A 16,751-nucleotide genomic window follows, 5' to 3' on the forward strand; every position below is an offset into this window, starting at 1 on the left:
GACCGTCGATATGTTGATATTGCATTGCTACTTGCAAAGAGAAGGATTGCTTGCAGGTGGGGGAGGGGACGGGCGCCAAAATTTAAGGAATGGTTGGACGATCTCACGTATTGCCAGGACCAGCATGGCGTTTATGCAGAACTGTTGCCTGCCCGCTGTAAACCCAGCGACTTTTGGTCCCCCTTACAGGTATACCGGTTGTCTCAGGCGACTCACAGCGACTCCTCTGGAGATGACGAGCCTGTGCCGGGCCCATGAGCGTGTATAGATTCCTCACACCACACCCTCCACACTGTATATCACACGTTAGAATGGGCCTTGACCCGCCCTGTCCGGGGAGGGATGGGACAATATCGCTGGGGTGGTGCTGGGAGGACCGGAATGTGTACGGTTCGCATAGCATCGCTTAGGAGACAAGACTCTTTCCACCTTCCGATACACTGACGTAATGGGCCAACGAGAACGGTCAAATGCGCTGGACCCTGCAGATGCAAGCAGTTAAAAATGGCTTCTGTGCTGCTGAGCGCTGCGCATCGATTTAGGCTGTACCCTATTCTGATTGCTCTCACGCTGACTGCCATTGGGGTACTGGACGGAGACACGCTCAATTGATACACATATGACATACTACTGTACAGGGTGTTGTAGCTAGCTGCTTAATTCATACCAAGGCGAACATGGGTTGATGTGACCGGCGATAGTTCCCCACCCTGCCTGCCGGGATGCCTATATATGAGAGTGGGATAATGTCTCCGCTACCTCTGCCCCTGATTGGGGGGGGGAGGCTTCATGGGGTGTTGCCTCTCAGTCTAGGACGTTAACTGTAGTATATACATTGTACCAGCCCTTGTGAAGATGATCTTTATCCACTGTATGTACCAGGAATGTTATTGCACTGGATTGTTGATGCTGTGACTATCATGAATCTATAATGAATGCCACTAATAAAAAGGTTTTAAAAAAAAAAAAGTATTCACAGAAGGTACTTACTCATTCTGATATTCACAGAAAGCACTTACTCATTTTGGTATTCACAGAATGCACTTACTCCTAATAACTTTATGTCCGCACTCGGGCCAGGAATTCTGGCCCGGTGGTGGAGATTCCAGCCCGGTGGTGGAGATTCCGGCCCGGACACTGACCGGAATCTCCACCACTGGCCAGAATCTCCACCACTGGGCCAGAATCTCCACCACCGGGCCAGAATCTCCACCACGGGGCCGCACCCTCCGGCCTTAGTGCAGACATAAAGGTAGTATGAGTAAGTGCATTCAGTAAATACCAAAATGAGTTAATGCATTCTGTGAATACCAAAATGAGTAAGTGCCTTTTGTAAATACGAAAATGAGTAAGTACCTTCTGTGAATACCAAAATGAGTAAGTGCCTTCTGTGAATACCAAAATGGTAGTAAGTTTAGGATTTTGTAGTAAGTTAGTTCTGTGAATCAGGCCCACAATCTTTACTTATGTCCCACACATTGCGAAATGCTCCTTCAGCATTCCAGTATTTCATAAATTAGATTTTCCAAGATCTTTTGGGCACCTTCCTTGTAGTGTGCTTCAATTACATACTGATTTTTTCTGACTGTTTGCAACTACATTAAAAGCATGTACGAGAAATATTATCCTGCCTGAGATAACATTCCCTCTAAGCTAACTTGAAAAATGCATTTTAAAAATAACCACAGATCACTTTTTTAGGTTTACAGATTTCTAGAGAGGGTATTAGTATGGATACCACTAAGGTGAAATCTGTTCTTGACCGGCCAAGACCCTCCAACAACAAGGAAATAGAGAAAATCATTGGATTCGCCAATTTTTATCACCACTTCATTCAAGACTGTCTTCCGTGGTGGGTTCCATAACACAGGTTATCAAGATAAAGCAGTCATTTCAAAAAGACCAAGCGTTTCAGTGTCACATCGGTACTAATACTTTGACACCCTGATGTACTCTTCACTGTAGAAAGGGATGCCTCATAATATGCCATTGGAGCTGCACTTTCCCAAAAGCCATCCTCTTTATCCAGTTTCTTCCATTCCAGAACATTAACAAGCACTAAAACAAAAAACACCATTTATGATGTGGTTACCTGCCATATAGGAGGTGTTTGCTCACTGTCGATACTATCTTGAAGGGCCTTTCATAAAATCACTGTTTCGAATGACAACAAGAACTTAGTAAATCCAACATCCAAAAAGTGTGCCAATGTATGGCATTCACCTTGGTCTCTGTTTTTCTACCGTTTTATTATGATATTATTTGTAGAGCTATAAATTAACGTGGAAAGGCTGAAGCTTTATCCTGATCTGCAGAAGAAAGTAATGAGATTTTGACTCTTCGTAGTATCTTGGCATTTCTACCACTTTAGGTCAGATCATTGACATCTTTCTCAACAAGATTTATTGCGGCTATTAAGAGTTGGATAACACCTCTTTGTTAATTGAAGATCCCACAAACCGACATAATGTAGGATTTTTGTGGCCCATCGGAATGCTGTATATGTTCTAAAGGCGAGTCTTGAGAGACAGGTTCAAAGTTGGAGCCATCAAACTCCAGTTGCTGGGCACCAGGGCAATAGGTGGTGAAAGACTTAATGGGTTGTTATTTTTGTTGGCCAAGCTTTCTCGTGCTATAAAGAGCTTTAGATCTCAGTGTATCATCTGTGCTCAAGCTAAAATATCCCAAATGAGATCCGCAGGCCTGTTTAAACCTCTCACTACACCACAACAGCCCTCAACCATGATCTCCACAGATTTCATTGTAGAGCTTCCTGATTCATGTTTTTACAGTACTGTGTTCCTGAAAGGTATCTTGTTGCCTGTAGCTTTAACAGGAGGTCAGCTTTATAGCCCTTAAAGTCCACTACTTTGTCTTAGGTGCAAGAGGGAGCAGGTCAGGTCCTTTAGGGATCCTCTCAGATCACAGACGCCAGGTCCAGTCCTGTTCTGTTCTTTTTTCAGATCCAGGTGTGGCCTGAAGTGGGTCCCTGGAGATGTCACATTCTGCCTGACACGCGTTAGTGGGTTCCAATGCCTCCTGGTCACACCCTAACCAGTGGGGTAAAAATTCTATGGTCACACTTGACCCGATTTAGACATTTACAAGATGGCAAACCTAATGCACACCCACACATACCACTAAAATCCAGCTTGAAGCAGGCATGGTACCCTCAATAAACCCAGATGCAGCAGTCTGATAGAACAAAACTAGGGTTTCCAGCAATCGAATATGGACACAGAAGAAATGTTTTGGCATCCTGTTTGCCTTCTTTTCAAGTGTGCCCTCAATATTATATGTGAAACGCAAAGACAGACTGCTCGTGGGACAAAGCAGGTCCTTCAGCAACCAGGCAGTGGATACACAAAAAACATCTTGGTATCCTTGCTCTGTTTTCAAGTGTGCCTGAAGTGCTATACGTAAACCCAGCAGACCTCTCAGTGAGGCTTTGATACTCAAGCAGGAGTTAACATAGCAATGTCAAAAAGAATGCTCACAGCACCCACCTTGCATATTCGTGGAGGTTCAGAAGAGTCATCTCTGCCCACTGAGGTCAGCCTATTTTCTGCTCCCAGGAAGCACTTAACACCATTTTCAAACCCATTTAACTGCTAATCAGTGGCTGGGAGAAGTTTGAGAGCAAATGTAGATTAGCCTCCAAGAACTTCAGGCAGGAAAAAGGCAACTTTCTAAAAGTTACTTTTCCTTACTACCTATTAAAAATCCCACTTCACAATTGTATTGGAATTTTAATAACTATTAACAATAGTTTGTTTAATTATTTTTCTAGCTAGTCCCTGTCCAGAGATTTTTTATCTGCACTCTGGTTTTCTACATAGGACAGCTAGGCCTGGCTCAATGAAAAATAGCTTTTGATTGCAAATCACTACAAGGACATGTTAACATTACATATTCTTCATGTACTACTTTTATGTACTGTGTACACTGCCTTGTTGGTGACAAGGCCTATATTGTGGTAACATCATTATTTAAAAGGGAGGTCTTGGCCTCTCCAAAGGGTTTATTTTAGAAGGTTAAATTGAGGTTGTTACACTGCTACAGTCAGGCTACACTTGTAGGCTTGAAGCCATTTTTGCACAGCCAATGTTGTGGATGGTACAATAGGTGCTGCAGTCCACTAGTAGCATTTAACTTTCAGGCCCTGAGTGCACTTTGTACCATATGCTAGGGAGTCATAGGAAGGTACATATGCCAATCTGGTGTATACCAATTTCATCATGTTGAAAGAGAGAGCACAAGCACTTTACCACTGGTTAGCAGGGGTAAAGCACACTGAGTTCTACAGTCAGCAAAACAGTCAAGACAAAAATCTTGGGCACACCACACAACAGATTGACATTCCTTTAATGTCACTAGTGTGAAGATATAATTTTAGGCCTGGGTCTAAAGTAACATCCAATGATTCTATAGGGATAGCCACCGTAGGTATCAGCACTACCCAACCAATATGTAACATTTACAAATAAGAGAAAATGTAAAAGCTTTGCCATGAATAAGGGGGTAACTCAGTCTTTACCGGATGGCAATTTCAAGAAGTGTTGGCTAACTTCCAAAGATATTGATGCAGTGACTCCTTTTTTTGATGTCAAGTCATGAGGGATGATGGATTAAGCATGTAATGTGCTATTCAGCAGCCACTGCGAAATCTGGACTGGTAGTGCCCATGAAAGTTGTTATCACAACTCTTTGGAAGCATGGTCATGACTTTGCCCAAGTAAGGCATGTGGATAATAGGGAATTTCTAAACCTGCTTAAATGCCTGAAATTGTACACGTTTGATAATATGCTAGGTCTACAACAGTAATAGTTGTTGGCACATGTATGATTTCTGTAAACAACTTTTCCATTTTTTTTAACACAGATTTTATTGAGTTTTTGGTTTTGTTGTGGTTCGTATCACATTCCATCATGTACCTATTAGGCAATCAGTAACATACAGGTCTGGTGAATATAAGGCTTCATGGCACCAATAAGCTTACAATTATAGCGTCTCCAGGCTATTTGCATATATAGATGACATACATGAACAAGGTGTTAAGCGTTTGGTATACGTTATAAATGGACGAGTTACATGATGCCTATAATCACCAATGTATCATCTACAATCTTTTCAATCAAATATTAAATCTGAGTCAAAAACAAAAAAACAACAATAAAGAACTGAGCTACTATGAACTAAGGGGCCCATTAGGATGGCGGGCGGACGAAAGTCCACCCGCCACCCTAGCAGTGCTGGGATCGGCTTCCAGTGGTGCGGCGGTCCAGCACCGGCGATTAGGATGCCAACGCCACCGTTGCGGTGGCATCCTCCATTCCCAGCGTTGTGGCGGGCATTTCTCACAGCACCACCCGCCACAATGCTGGGAATGCACTGTCTGCATTGTCATGCACAAGGTGACAGGCACCACGAGGGGCTTGCCACAATGTTCATGACAATTCAGGGGGGTACCATAGGTACCCCCCAGGAGCACCCCCCCCTCCTAATACCCTGGGGGCCACAACGAGCCCCCATAAATGAATTCTGCATGCCTTTCCGTGGCAGCAACGCCGCCATGGAAAGGCATGTCTCCACACCCATGCTAATATGGATGGCGGTGTCTAGCAGACACCGCCGCCATATTAAACCCTTTTCCGCCCGGTCAACTTGTCGACTGGGCGGAAAAGCGGCGGACGGTATTCCCGTCCACCGCGGTACCCCCGTCATACTAATATGGCAGGGGAAATGGGTGACGGGCGGAGAAGGATGTAGGGCGGATCGCCACCACCATGCGGGCGGTGGTGATCCACCCTACATCCTAATGGAGCCCTAAGTGTCTGTTTCAATTACTAGTGGGGCTGGACAGGGCGGAGGGCATCAAGACCGAGGGTGGGGGTGGGAGGGGAGAAGGAATGGGGGGTAGGAAGGGGGGCAGGAGGGTGAGGCAAGAGGGATGGAGAGGGGGAATAGGGGGAGGGGGAGGCAGGAGGGGACAAGGTGGATGGGAGGGAGGGTAAAGGAAAGGAAGTAGGTCATGACCTCAGCAGTACATCAGTCGTCAGCAAGAGTTGTAGATTGTATTTTGAAGTGTTCTAGTAAGTGACCCCAGTCCATTGATATTGGTTTTTTCCTCAGCCATCTATACTCTTCACGTTGCAGCACCTCTCTCTCAGCAGTGGCCCATTTATAACCTCTTCCCACCATTTCCCCTCACCTGGCGCCCTGTGTGATTTCCACCGCTGTGTGATGAGTCTCTTGGCCAGCATTAAGGTAAGCCCCGTAAAACGGAGCAGTACCTTTGCATTCTTAGGAAGAGGCAAAAGACCCAGAAGACAGGCTTCAGGAGTATTCCAGGTGGAGTGTAGGGTGTGTGAGGCCCTGTTTAACCTCTGTCCAGAATTCAACAAGGGAGGGGTAGGGCCATAACATGTGTATAAAATCTGCCTCTGGGCAGTGACATGTAGGACATTCCGAGGAGGGAGTTGGGTACATACCCTTTAACGCTCGGGGCGTGAGGTAGGCCCTGTGTAGTAAAAACAATTCTGTTGTTTGAGCCGGGCATTTCGGAAGACATGCCTAGGATATTCAAGGATCTGCTCCCATTCCCTGTCAGAAAACTCCCTGGCTACTTCCGCCTCCCATTCATGACAAAGAGTCAACAAGGAGATTCCCAGATGGGACCACAACTATCTGACCAGACGACTACCATGGCCCATTATGTGCAGCGTATGCAATAATCCGAAGGTTGGGGGCTTCTTCTGGTCCACTAGCTAATACCTACGTACATACTGTGGGACGGCAGCATGTGTTAGAAACAGCGTGGGAGGGGCTGAATAAGTCTGCGTGAATTCTTCATGAGGCATTAATATCCCATCCAGAAATAAGTCACCTACGGTCCCCACTCCGGCCTCCACCCAACTGCGCATTCTAGTGGCAGATAGTACTCCCCATAACGTGGGTAGGCACAGGGGGACACTTGGGGTGTATGGTACAAGTGTGCCAGTGTATTTCATCGCTAACTTCCAATAGTGGAGTGCAATGTGTAATAGAAATGGGGGGTCTCTCACTTGATCCGCACCAGGACATAATAGTGATTGCAGTGATCTAGCCCATAATTGTTCAGGGGAATAACCATTCTCAAATAGGTTATGGCCAGCCAACCAATAAGCCATCCACTGCAGATGGTTCAATATAGAATAGGCCTTTATATCTGGTGTGGTGCTCCCATGCCCCCTTCAGTACTTGTTAACTGCATTTTGGTTAGAGCCAATATGTGGCGGCCCTGCCCCCATAGTAATGAGGTCAATAACGTGTCTCTAATGCTTTATAAATTCAGGTCGGAAGGAACACAGGGAGTTTTACAAATTGATACAATAATCTAAGGAGCATAACCATTTTAGAAATGTCTGTACGGCCTGCGGTTGTTAAAGGCAGAGTATTCCAAAACGCTACTTGGGCTTTGGGATTGATAAGAGTACGGACAACATTTCTATCTACGGTGTTCGATGTGGTCCTGTAGATGTGGATCCCAAGATATTTAAAGGTAGAAGGCTCTACCTTGAACTGCACTTGTCCAGATTGAAGTGTAGGATGAGTGTACATATCATAAAAGGAAAAGCTACTGATTTGGAGGCGTTAAGGAGCAAACCAGATATCTCCCCAAATTACAGAAACAGCGAGGCTACAGATGTCATGTCTACATGCATATCTGAAAAGTAGAGCAACATGTCGTCTGCATCAGCCGAAACAGAGTGACATAGCCGGCCAACCAGAATGCCATATGGTGTCATCGTGCAAAGTAATCTTTATGCTAGGGGTTCTAAAGCAAGCACAAACAGCAAGTGCGGTAGGGGACAACCCTGTAGTGTACCGCGAAAAACACCATATGTTGGGGAGATGCTCGTGCCAGTTTTTGCCCCAGCTGATCCTCTCCCTGACCAACGACCCCGCCGCCGCCGGAGCCAACCTTCACGAAGGGATGAAAGACGTAGCTGAGTGGATGATGACCAGCCGCCTGAAACTGAACTCAGACAAGACGGAAATCCTCATCCTGGGTTCCTCGCCCTCCGCCTGGGACGACTCCTGGTGGCCCCCCGCCCTGGGCACCGCACCCAAACCGACAGACCACGCACGCAACCTGGGCTTCATCTTGGACTCCTCCCTCACCATGACCAGACAAGTCAACGCCGTCTCCTCGTCATGCTTCAACATCCTGCGCATGCTACGGAAGATCTTCCGGTGGATCCCCACTGAGACCAGGAAGACGGTCACCCAGGCCCTCGTCACCAGCCGACTGGACTACGGCAACGCCCTCTACGCCGGAACCACCGCCAAGCTCCAGAAGAGACTCCAGCGGATCCAGAACGCCTCAGCCAGACTCATCCTCGACATCCCACGGCACAGCCACATCTCCGGACATCTGAGAGACCTGCATTGGCTCCCCGTCAACAAAAGAATCACCTTCCGTCTCCTCACCCACGCACACAAAGCCCTACACGATCAAGGCCCGAGCTACCTCAACAACCGCATCAACTTCTACGATCCCAAACGCCATCTCCGATCAGCCAGTCACGCCCTCGCCGCCATCCCCCGCATCCGAAGAACGACAACAGGAGGAAGGTCCTTCTCCTACCTGGCCGCCAAGACCTGGAACTCCCTCCCGACCGACCTGCGCCTGACCCAAGACCACCTCTCTTTCAGGAAGAAGCTCAAGACCTGGCTGTTCGAGCAGTAGCAGCACCCACCCGCCCCCCAAGCGCCTTGAGACCCTCCGGGTAAGTAGTGCGCTCTATAAATGTCTTTGATTGATTGATTGATTGATTGATAGTGTAAAGCAGCTCTACCCACTTGATAACCAACGCAGCCAACATGTACGGCCAACATAAGGATTCAAATGTCTGACGTATATCCAAGGAGAGGCAACCCGTTCGGGGGGAACCGGCTCAGACAGAATGTAAAAGGGCATAGAAGCGTTGAATGTTCAATGAGGTACTTTGTTTGGGTATGAAGCCACTCTGATCTGCGTGGACCAAATCGGGGAGTAAGGGAAGTAGCCTCGATGCCCGAAGTTTACTGAGAATCTTATCTTTCGTATTAAGAATCGATAGGGGCCTATATGCTGTGAGGTCTGTCAGGGACTTATCAGGTTTCAACAAGAAGGTCACTATCACCTCCCTTGTCGTGGGGGCAAGGTACCCTCTGTTAAGGCGGTGATGTACAGTTCTAATAGTTTGGGAACTAAGGGCATTGCAAAAGTGGAGTAAAACTCAATGCGGAGCCCATCTGAGCCTGGGGTTTTATTACGGGCGAGTCCCGTATTGCACCACGGATCTTAGCAGCGGTCAGACGGGCCGCCAAGTCAGCAGCCTGCGCTTCAGTAACAGTGGGAAGCTCCACTGATTCTAGGAATGCTGCCATTGCTTCCGAAATGTCATGAGGGGGAGCGGCGTAAAGAACTGCATAGTAATCATGAAATGTTTTATTAATTGCTACCTGTGTAGTAATTAATGTATGGCAGTTATCATGTATGGCCAAAATAGGTGTAGGGGTGGGTTGTGGCCAATCAACCTAGCTAGCAATGTGCCTGACCTGTCTATCTCCGCAGGAGTGCGCAGTGCGTATGCACGCAGATCTATCACTGTTCTAACAGCTCAACATATCTAATCCTAGCTTCTTGGAGGTCTGGCCTTTTCCCTACATCAGACTGGGCTGCCACTTCCAGCGTTTGTAACAAGTCTTCCTGGCCCGTAGGATCTCGGATCGCCTCCCGCCTGACCCATACGAGTGTCCCCATAGATCAGCTTTTCCATTTTCATATTATAATTTTGGTACCAATACTTTCATCCCCTACCACGAAATGGAATTTTCGAAAACTGCTTCCAACAAAATGAAATTGTGATTTGCCTCTGGCCTGCTGGATGGCTTTGATGCCTTTCTGACCGTGAACATTCCTTGTCACGCCAATGCAGTACATAACCTAGAGGAGTACCTTTCATATTTACTGTTCTGTATTTGTTTAGCAACATAACTTTACCTGATAGTATTTCATAATTGTTTCACCTGGTTGCGTTCACAGATTCTGTGCTATGTGTAACTCTCACTGCTATTACTGAGGTAAAGTTTCCTTGTACTACTGTGACCGTGTTTAATATCCTTCTGAACCAGATCTTGCACTGGTACCTTTGTATTAGGAAATACCTTGTTTGTCTAGCCACATAACATTGCCTGTCCGTATATTTCATAATTGTTTTACCTGGATGTGATTACGAAACACTATACTTTGTAGAAATCTCACACACTACTCACTGTTGTGATGGATGGATGTTGTTACTACGCATGCTTTTACAACGCATGCCTTTACCACAAAGGTTTTACAATGCAAGTCATTACAACGACATGCGTTGGGGGGGCGCTGGATAGTGAATAGTTTAATTTACTATTCCAATTCCAGTCCCTGTGGATAGTACGGAACGTTTTGGTTAGTAAATTAAACTATTCCCTATCCTACAGCACCCCACAGCGCAAGTCGTTGTTACGACTTGCGTTGTAAAAGTTACGTGGTAAACGTACTGCGTGGTAAAAGTTGTGTTATAAACGCTGTTCCCCATTATGATTAAGATGTGGTTTCCTTGAATTGCTTGGACCATGTTTAAGATCATTTTGAATTGTAGCTTATGCTTTTACCTCCACACTATGTAATACTGTTAGCAGCTAACGCTTACTTCCCCTACCATATTGGGATGATGCGTTTCTGATGTCAAAAGTTCAATGTTTTTTTAATTCTTTATTATACATTGAGAGTAATGCTTCGTTATGCATTGGTATAGTCCGTTTCATCTAATTATGCCTAGTTTGGGATAAGCCGGTTACAATAGGTACATTCTTTTTTTTCTCTGTGCTGGAGCATGGACGCTCTACTTCATCGCTTCCTCTATGTCTATATTGTTGGAGATGGGGGTGAGGGAGCTGGACAAGGGTGCTAAGGGATGGATTTTTGTTTTTGCCATCTCTTCTTTTTTTGTGCATGTTGAAGTCTCCTGTATGTCCAAGAGTAGGAAGCCTTATCGATAACTTCGCTTTGCTCAACATTTCAAGCTTAACTGGTGGTGCCAAAGAAACATACGCCTGTTACCTTTGCATGAATCTATGTATTTCCTCATATTCTAGAGGCTATTTATTTAATCCTAAGTGCCCGGTGTGAGGCAGCCTCGAGAGGCTCAGCGGTGCACCCCGGGGGCTCCCCCATGCACATTGCAGCTTGGCTTTATCTACTCTTGACTGGGACTACTCGGTGGAGGGCACAGGGGAGTTGCTGTTCACCTTCCTGCAGCTCTCTGTATTTTCATCCTTGTCCTCCAGAGAAAGATTGAGTCCCACTGCTTCTGCCCCATGCTTCTCTGCACCAGCTTGGCATCCGGGCCATCTGTGGTCTCTCACGAGCAGGGTTTCATGGTGGTGTAGACCTATCGACCTCATCTACGCCTACACAAGGATTTACACAGGCCTGATCCTGACGTGCATGACTTTAAAATGGCGGCCTCCCCTGCCTTTGTTTCTCCTGCAGCCACTATGACAGGCCCCAGTTCCTTCTCAGATACCGAGCTGGACTACACCAAGCGTCATCATCTCTGCCTACACGTTGATTTCAGCAGCAACGTCATCCAGCGGGGATGTTTCCCTGAGTGTGCAGTCCCAGCAGGGTGGCCTCTCCTCTATCCTCTATTCGGGACTTGGTATTCTGTTTGACTATGTAACTGTAGCTAATATACCTACTCAAAATTGATTATTCCTGTCTTCGCGACCGCTGAGACCTGAGCAACAGGCTGATGCCTGGTGGAGCTGTTAGATAGCTGTAGAGGAGATTGGCCCCAGTTCACCCCCTTAACCATCACCTACCCAGCCGGACATTGGGCATAGTTCACCTTGTCTCCCTGTTGTGTCTCAACTCCCTCTCTGACTTGTTTCTATGCCCCCCACCTTCTTCTTTTACTTCTATCCTCATAGCCTATACATCTATTCTAAACTGTTTTTCCCGAATGTTGAGACCTGAGCAACATGGCTGATGCCCGATGGAGTTGCTAGACAACTAATGAGGAGATTGGCCTTGGTTTCTCTCTCGACCGTCAACTGGACACAGTTCTTCCTCGTCTCCCTGCTATGGCTCCTTCCTCCCCTCCTTTCCTATAAATTCTCTCAACCTCGTTGTTTGTTTACTGTACATTATTACGCTATTGCAACTGATGCAATTTGTAACGCAATGTTCCTCTGTTATAGTGCTCTGATACCTACGGGTCTAGCCAGCACTATATAGTCATTTTGATGTACCTTCTAATGCTACGCTCCCCTGGTTAAGTGCTCTGATACCTCCAGGTCTAGATAGCGCTATATACCTGTCGCAAATCAAATAAACTAAAAACAGTTTTTTCCTGAACGCTGAGACCTGAGCAACATGCTGATGACAGGTGAAGCTGCTTGACAGCTAATAAGGAGATTGGCCCTGGTTTCTCCCTTGACCGTCACCTACCCAGCTGGACATTGGGCATAGTTCCTCCTCGTCTCCCCGCTATTACTCCTTTCTCCCCTCCCTCCTACGGATTATTGAAACATTGTTTATGTGCACTGTACCTTACTATGCTCTTGTATCTGATGTAACTTGTAATGCAACAATCCTAAATGTAAAGTGCTCTGATACCCTCTTGGTTCAAGTTTGTGCTATATAAACTTTATAAATAAAATAAATAAATAAATAAATAAATAAATAAATAAATAAATAAATAAATAAATACACCTGGAAATAAATGACCACAAATACTAGCCTCAGAACACTTCTCTACTTCTTACCCCACAGTCCGCTCTAACAGATCCACCCCCCCATTTTAAGATACAAAAAGCATGGTATTAGTGTTTTGCCTTTTGCCCAGCCCGAATTAAAGTGTTGCATTGATAGGGATGCTTAACATAAAAACAGTATATTACATTAGGATTATTTATGTTTCACAGACAATTCCACCAGGTGGGGTTACATCATGATATTGAGTTCTAAATGTCCTGCTCCAATTTTGTGTCCAGAAATTGACTATCACAATATTGATAGCTTAAGATATGTGTAGCTTCAAGGTACATAGATGTGGATGTAAGAATATGAAATCTATGCTTAGCTACATAAACCTATCTTCACAGTATAGTGGTAGTCAATATTCTGGACAAGAAATTATAGCAGAAAGATATTTTGTCATCTGATGTTGCAGGGGCGGCTGGTGAAATTTTCAAGTGGTGAGGCGCAAACTGATTTGTGAGTGCGACCCCCCCGCCCCCGGCAGCGACCCCCCCCATACACAACACTCAAAGAAATGTATTCACACACGCATAAACACAAACACATCCATTCGCAACACTCTCCACTAAACATTCATGCATACACGCACGCTTGCACCAAACACTTTAAAATAAAATAAAAACACACACTCTTACCTTGCTGCCGGTCCCGGTCTGCGCCACCTCTGGGCTCTGCTCCCCACACGTCACAGGCTCACAGCGCCCCTGGCCAATCCTGGCGCCAGGGGCACAGGTACCTTCTCGCCCGCAGCACGCCCATTAGGGCTCCTACTGGGCATGCGCAACATCGCAATAACACAAGTGCGCATGCGTGGTCACGGGTAAAAATTCACCCTCCGTCCCCACGCATGCGCACTTGTGTTGCCGCCTGTACAATCATGTCAATCAATCAACATGACGCCAGACCGCCCACCCCTGCAGACACTGAAGGGGCAGGGCGGTCTGACGTCATGTTGATTCATTGACATGATTGACGCTGAGGGAGCTGCGGGCGGCTTCGGGCAGGGGGGGCTACGCCCCCACGCCCCAATGGACGAACCGCGCCTGTGATGTTGTAACAAACATCACTCCAGGCAAGCTCATGAGTCAAAGACAAATCCAGGCTAACGTTCAGTGCTATCTCCAGATTAATTCAAAGCACATGTGATACGTGATCTTGAGTGCAATACAATGGTGTCTAGGGGATATGATACTTGTAAGGAAACGTATACCCAGTTATTAGTCAATGACTGCAAATATGAATCCTTAACTCCACAGTAGTAATCCACTGTGCAATCTGACATGCAGATATCACAATTGTTTGGGAAAGAATTTGACTTACTTGATTGTTTGCCAGACTATGGTACCACCAGAAGATCCGGGTTGTCACAAAGTAGGCAGCGATGACATCCAGAGTGTAATGAGTGTGGGTGAACATGATGGATACCACCCCAGTTACAGATAAGAGCCAGCAGAACAAATGATAGAACCAGAATATGTCCGGAGAGTCTGCAAGACAATACAAATAAAATATGACTGTTTTGAAATGCAAGTTGACATCCTGTGCGTGCCGTTTCTCAGCAAATCAATGCAAACTATTAAGCTTGGAATTTCATTAGGGCATGGATGATTCAACATATCCTTAATTAACTGACTAAAAATGAGACAACTCCATTTGATAATAATCATAATAACTCTTCAAGCAGAGCCTCGCTGATAGCAGCTTTCTCTCCAATTATTGGTTCCTGTGTTTAGCCACGGTTCAGCCGTGATACTTTGCGATTTCTTTGCTGAACAGACAAACCTGCAATACCACACATACGGAAAGTTGAAAGAACTTTCAACTTTACTACTCTATAACCATTTTCTTCAAACTTCTTGTGGAAATGAAAAGCAGGCCTTACTGCATGCAATTTCACAGCTGTGTTTTTGATTCCCCCTTATGTTGCTTTCTAAATAAGCATTACAATAGATTGTCACTTTGAGGCCAACATAGGACATGCAAGAACAGCAGATCAGTTGTTTGGCTAGCAGCCATTATTTACTATGGTGAGTAAATTGCATAGTGGGGGAGACTGGAACCAAGTCATGTACTGGGTGTGGCACTTTGCCCAGGATATAAATGTAATTGGTGGCATGGTGTTTAAACATCTATGGTTAACTAATGAGACCCATATCTTTCCAAAGTCATTGGGTCCACCCACTTTAAATTAGGTGCTACTAAGTACCCCAATGGATTCAGACTGCACTTGTTTTAGAGTATCTGTGGAAATGTTTTGGTTTACTTAAAAAACTGTTATATGTCTCACTGTTTTTCTTGATGAGCCTAGAGTCAATTAAATTTGAAGCAGCTGCTTTAGAAATGCTAACTTGGTAACTAATTCAATAGCAGTACAGTGGGGAGTTTTTCTTGGTATTCAGTCAATAGATGGGCCAGTAAAGACACTTATAAGTTCAGCAACACAGTACTTGATACATCTAGACTTCGACAGATATACAAAGTGGACAACAACATGGATTCAATGAATTACCAAGGCTTAGTATTTCAGTCCAATAACAAGCACCAGGATTTCCACCATTAAATACAAAGAAAAAAAAGACGAATCTAAGATGAACGAGACTGGAATCAGACCATACTCAAACAATGATTAAATCATCACCGAAACAATGAAAGCACTATTAGTAGGAGGAAGTAACAATGCCTAATTAAACCAAATCCACTACAATAGAATTTGCAAAAACACTGATAACTCTCACTACAGGCTTTTATATGCACGGTTAGGGCTAACATCACTACGAGATAGTATTTCCCTATGGAAGTACTATATCAGCTTGGTCTGGAGTAGCTTCATCTGCTTTCTTTAGGTTTGCTGTAAACGTAGATTGGAATTCTGCACAATAAAACATATATGCCAGTAAATCTCGAGTGTCGATTGTAGCAGTGACCAAACATCTCTATGTTTCTCTAAAGAAATGCTATCATTTTCTTCCTTCAAAAAACCCAGGACCATTCTCCAACCCTTGATAATGAGGTAGGCTCCAAATCTAAAGAGATTCGGGAAAAAGAATAACCCCCTGCTGAAAAGAATGGAAGACACAGTGACTACAATGGTGCTTCTTCTTTGTGACCAAGACTCACAGGCCACTAGTAGAGTAGGATTCTTTTTTGATGTAGCTTGGAAACGATGCACATTGGTGGAAAGAAATGGGAGCTACTGCTGGAGATTTTTGGACATATTATGTGGGAAAAGTGGATTGGGCAATCCACTGAAATCAGAACAACATCACAACACTCGGTAGCCGCACAAAGTGAACTATAACTCGCCACTCTACCATGCGCTGTGTTCTCAGAAAATATATGATTTGAGATGTCATAACTGTTATTGTAAATAATAAGATTTTAGAAGGTATAACTGATATAAAAGAGTATAAGCAGTGCATGGAGAAGGAACGAGCTATAGTTAATGTAGTGTGGCTACCGAGTTGAATACTTTTGTGGAGGTGCGCAAGTTATAATAATTTGAAGGAGTTGCATAAATTATAAATTAAAGGTATAAGTTTAGAAATTTACATTTTTGTGAACTTTACCTTTTGATGGTAGCTAAAGAATAAATAAAGTTATATAAATGTAAATTAAAACGATAACCGAAGGATTTCTGATGTTTGTGTATTTTAAGTTTGGTTTATATAGAAAGAGTAAATAACGTTTTCCTAACTATAACAAAGGTTTAATCTTTGTTTATTTCATTGAATTTCAATGTTTTTTTATTTTCATTTAAGATTTTTGAGTTTATTTTCATTGAGTGGAGTATCATTAAGTGAATTGTGGTACAGCACAGTAGAGGAGAGTTTGGTAAAGTTTACTGTTGTAGAGTATAGTGTAGTAAAGTGGAATAGAGTGGAGTAGAATGGACTGTGGTATAGTGCAGTATGCTACAGT

General features: G+C 44.7%; 1 protein-coding gene across 1 annotated transcript in view; it reads right to left on the reverse strand.

Annotated features, from left to right (window-relative positions):
* Positions 1-16,751, reverse strand: part of LOC147702957 (phosphatidylcholine:ceramide cholinephosphotransferase 2-like) — a 214,185-nt gene that overhangs the window by 47,825 nt on the left and 149,609 nt on the right. The window contains exon 4 of the mRNA XM_086931531.1: positions 14,154-14,320. Coding sequence (XP_086787657.1) covers positions 14,154-14,320 — 167 coding nt within the window. The remainder of the gene's footprint in view (positions 1-14,153; positions 14,321-16,751) is intronic.

The sequence above is a fragment of the Lissotriton vulgaris genome, chromosome 7, assembly GCF_964263255.1.
Source record: "Lissotriton vulgaris chromosome 7, aLisVul1.2, whole genome shotgun sequence".
NCBI lineage: Eukaryota > Metazoa > Chordata > Amphibia > Caudata > Salamandridae > Lissotriton > Lissotriton vulgaris.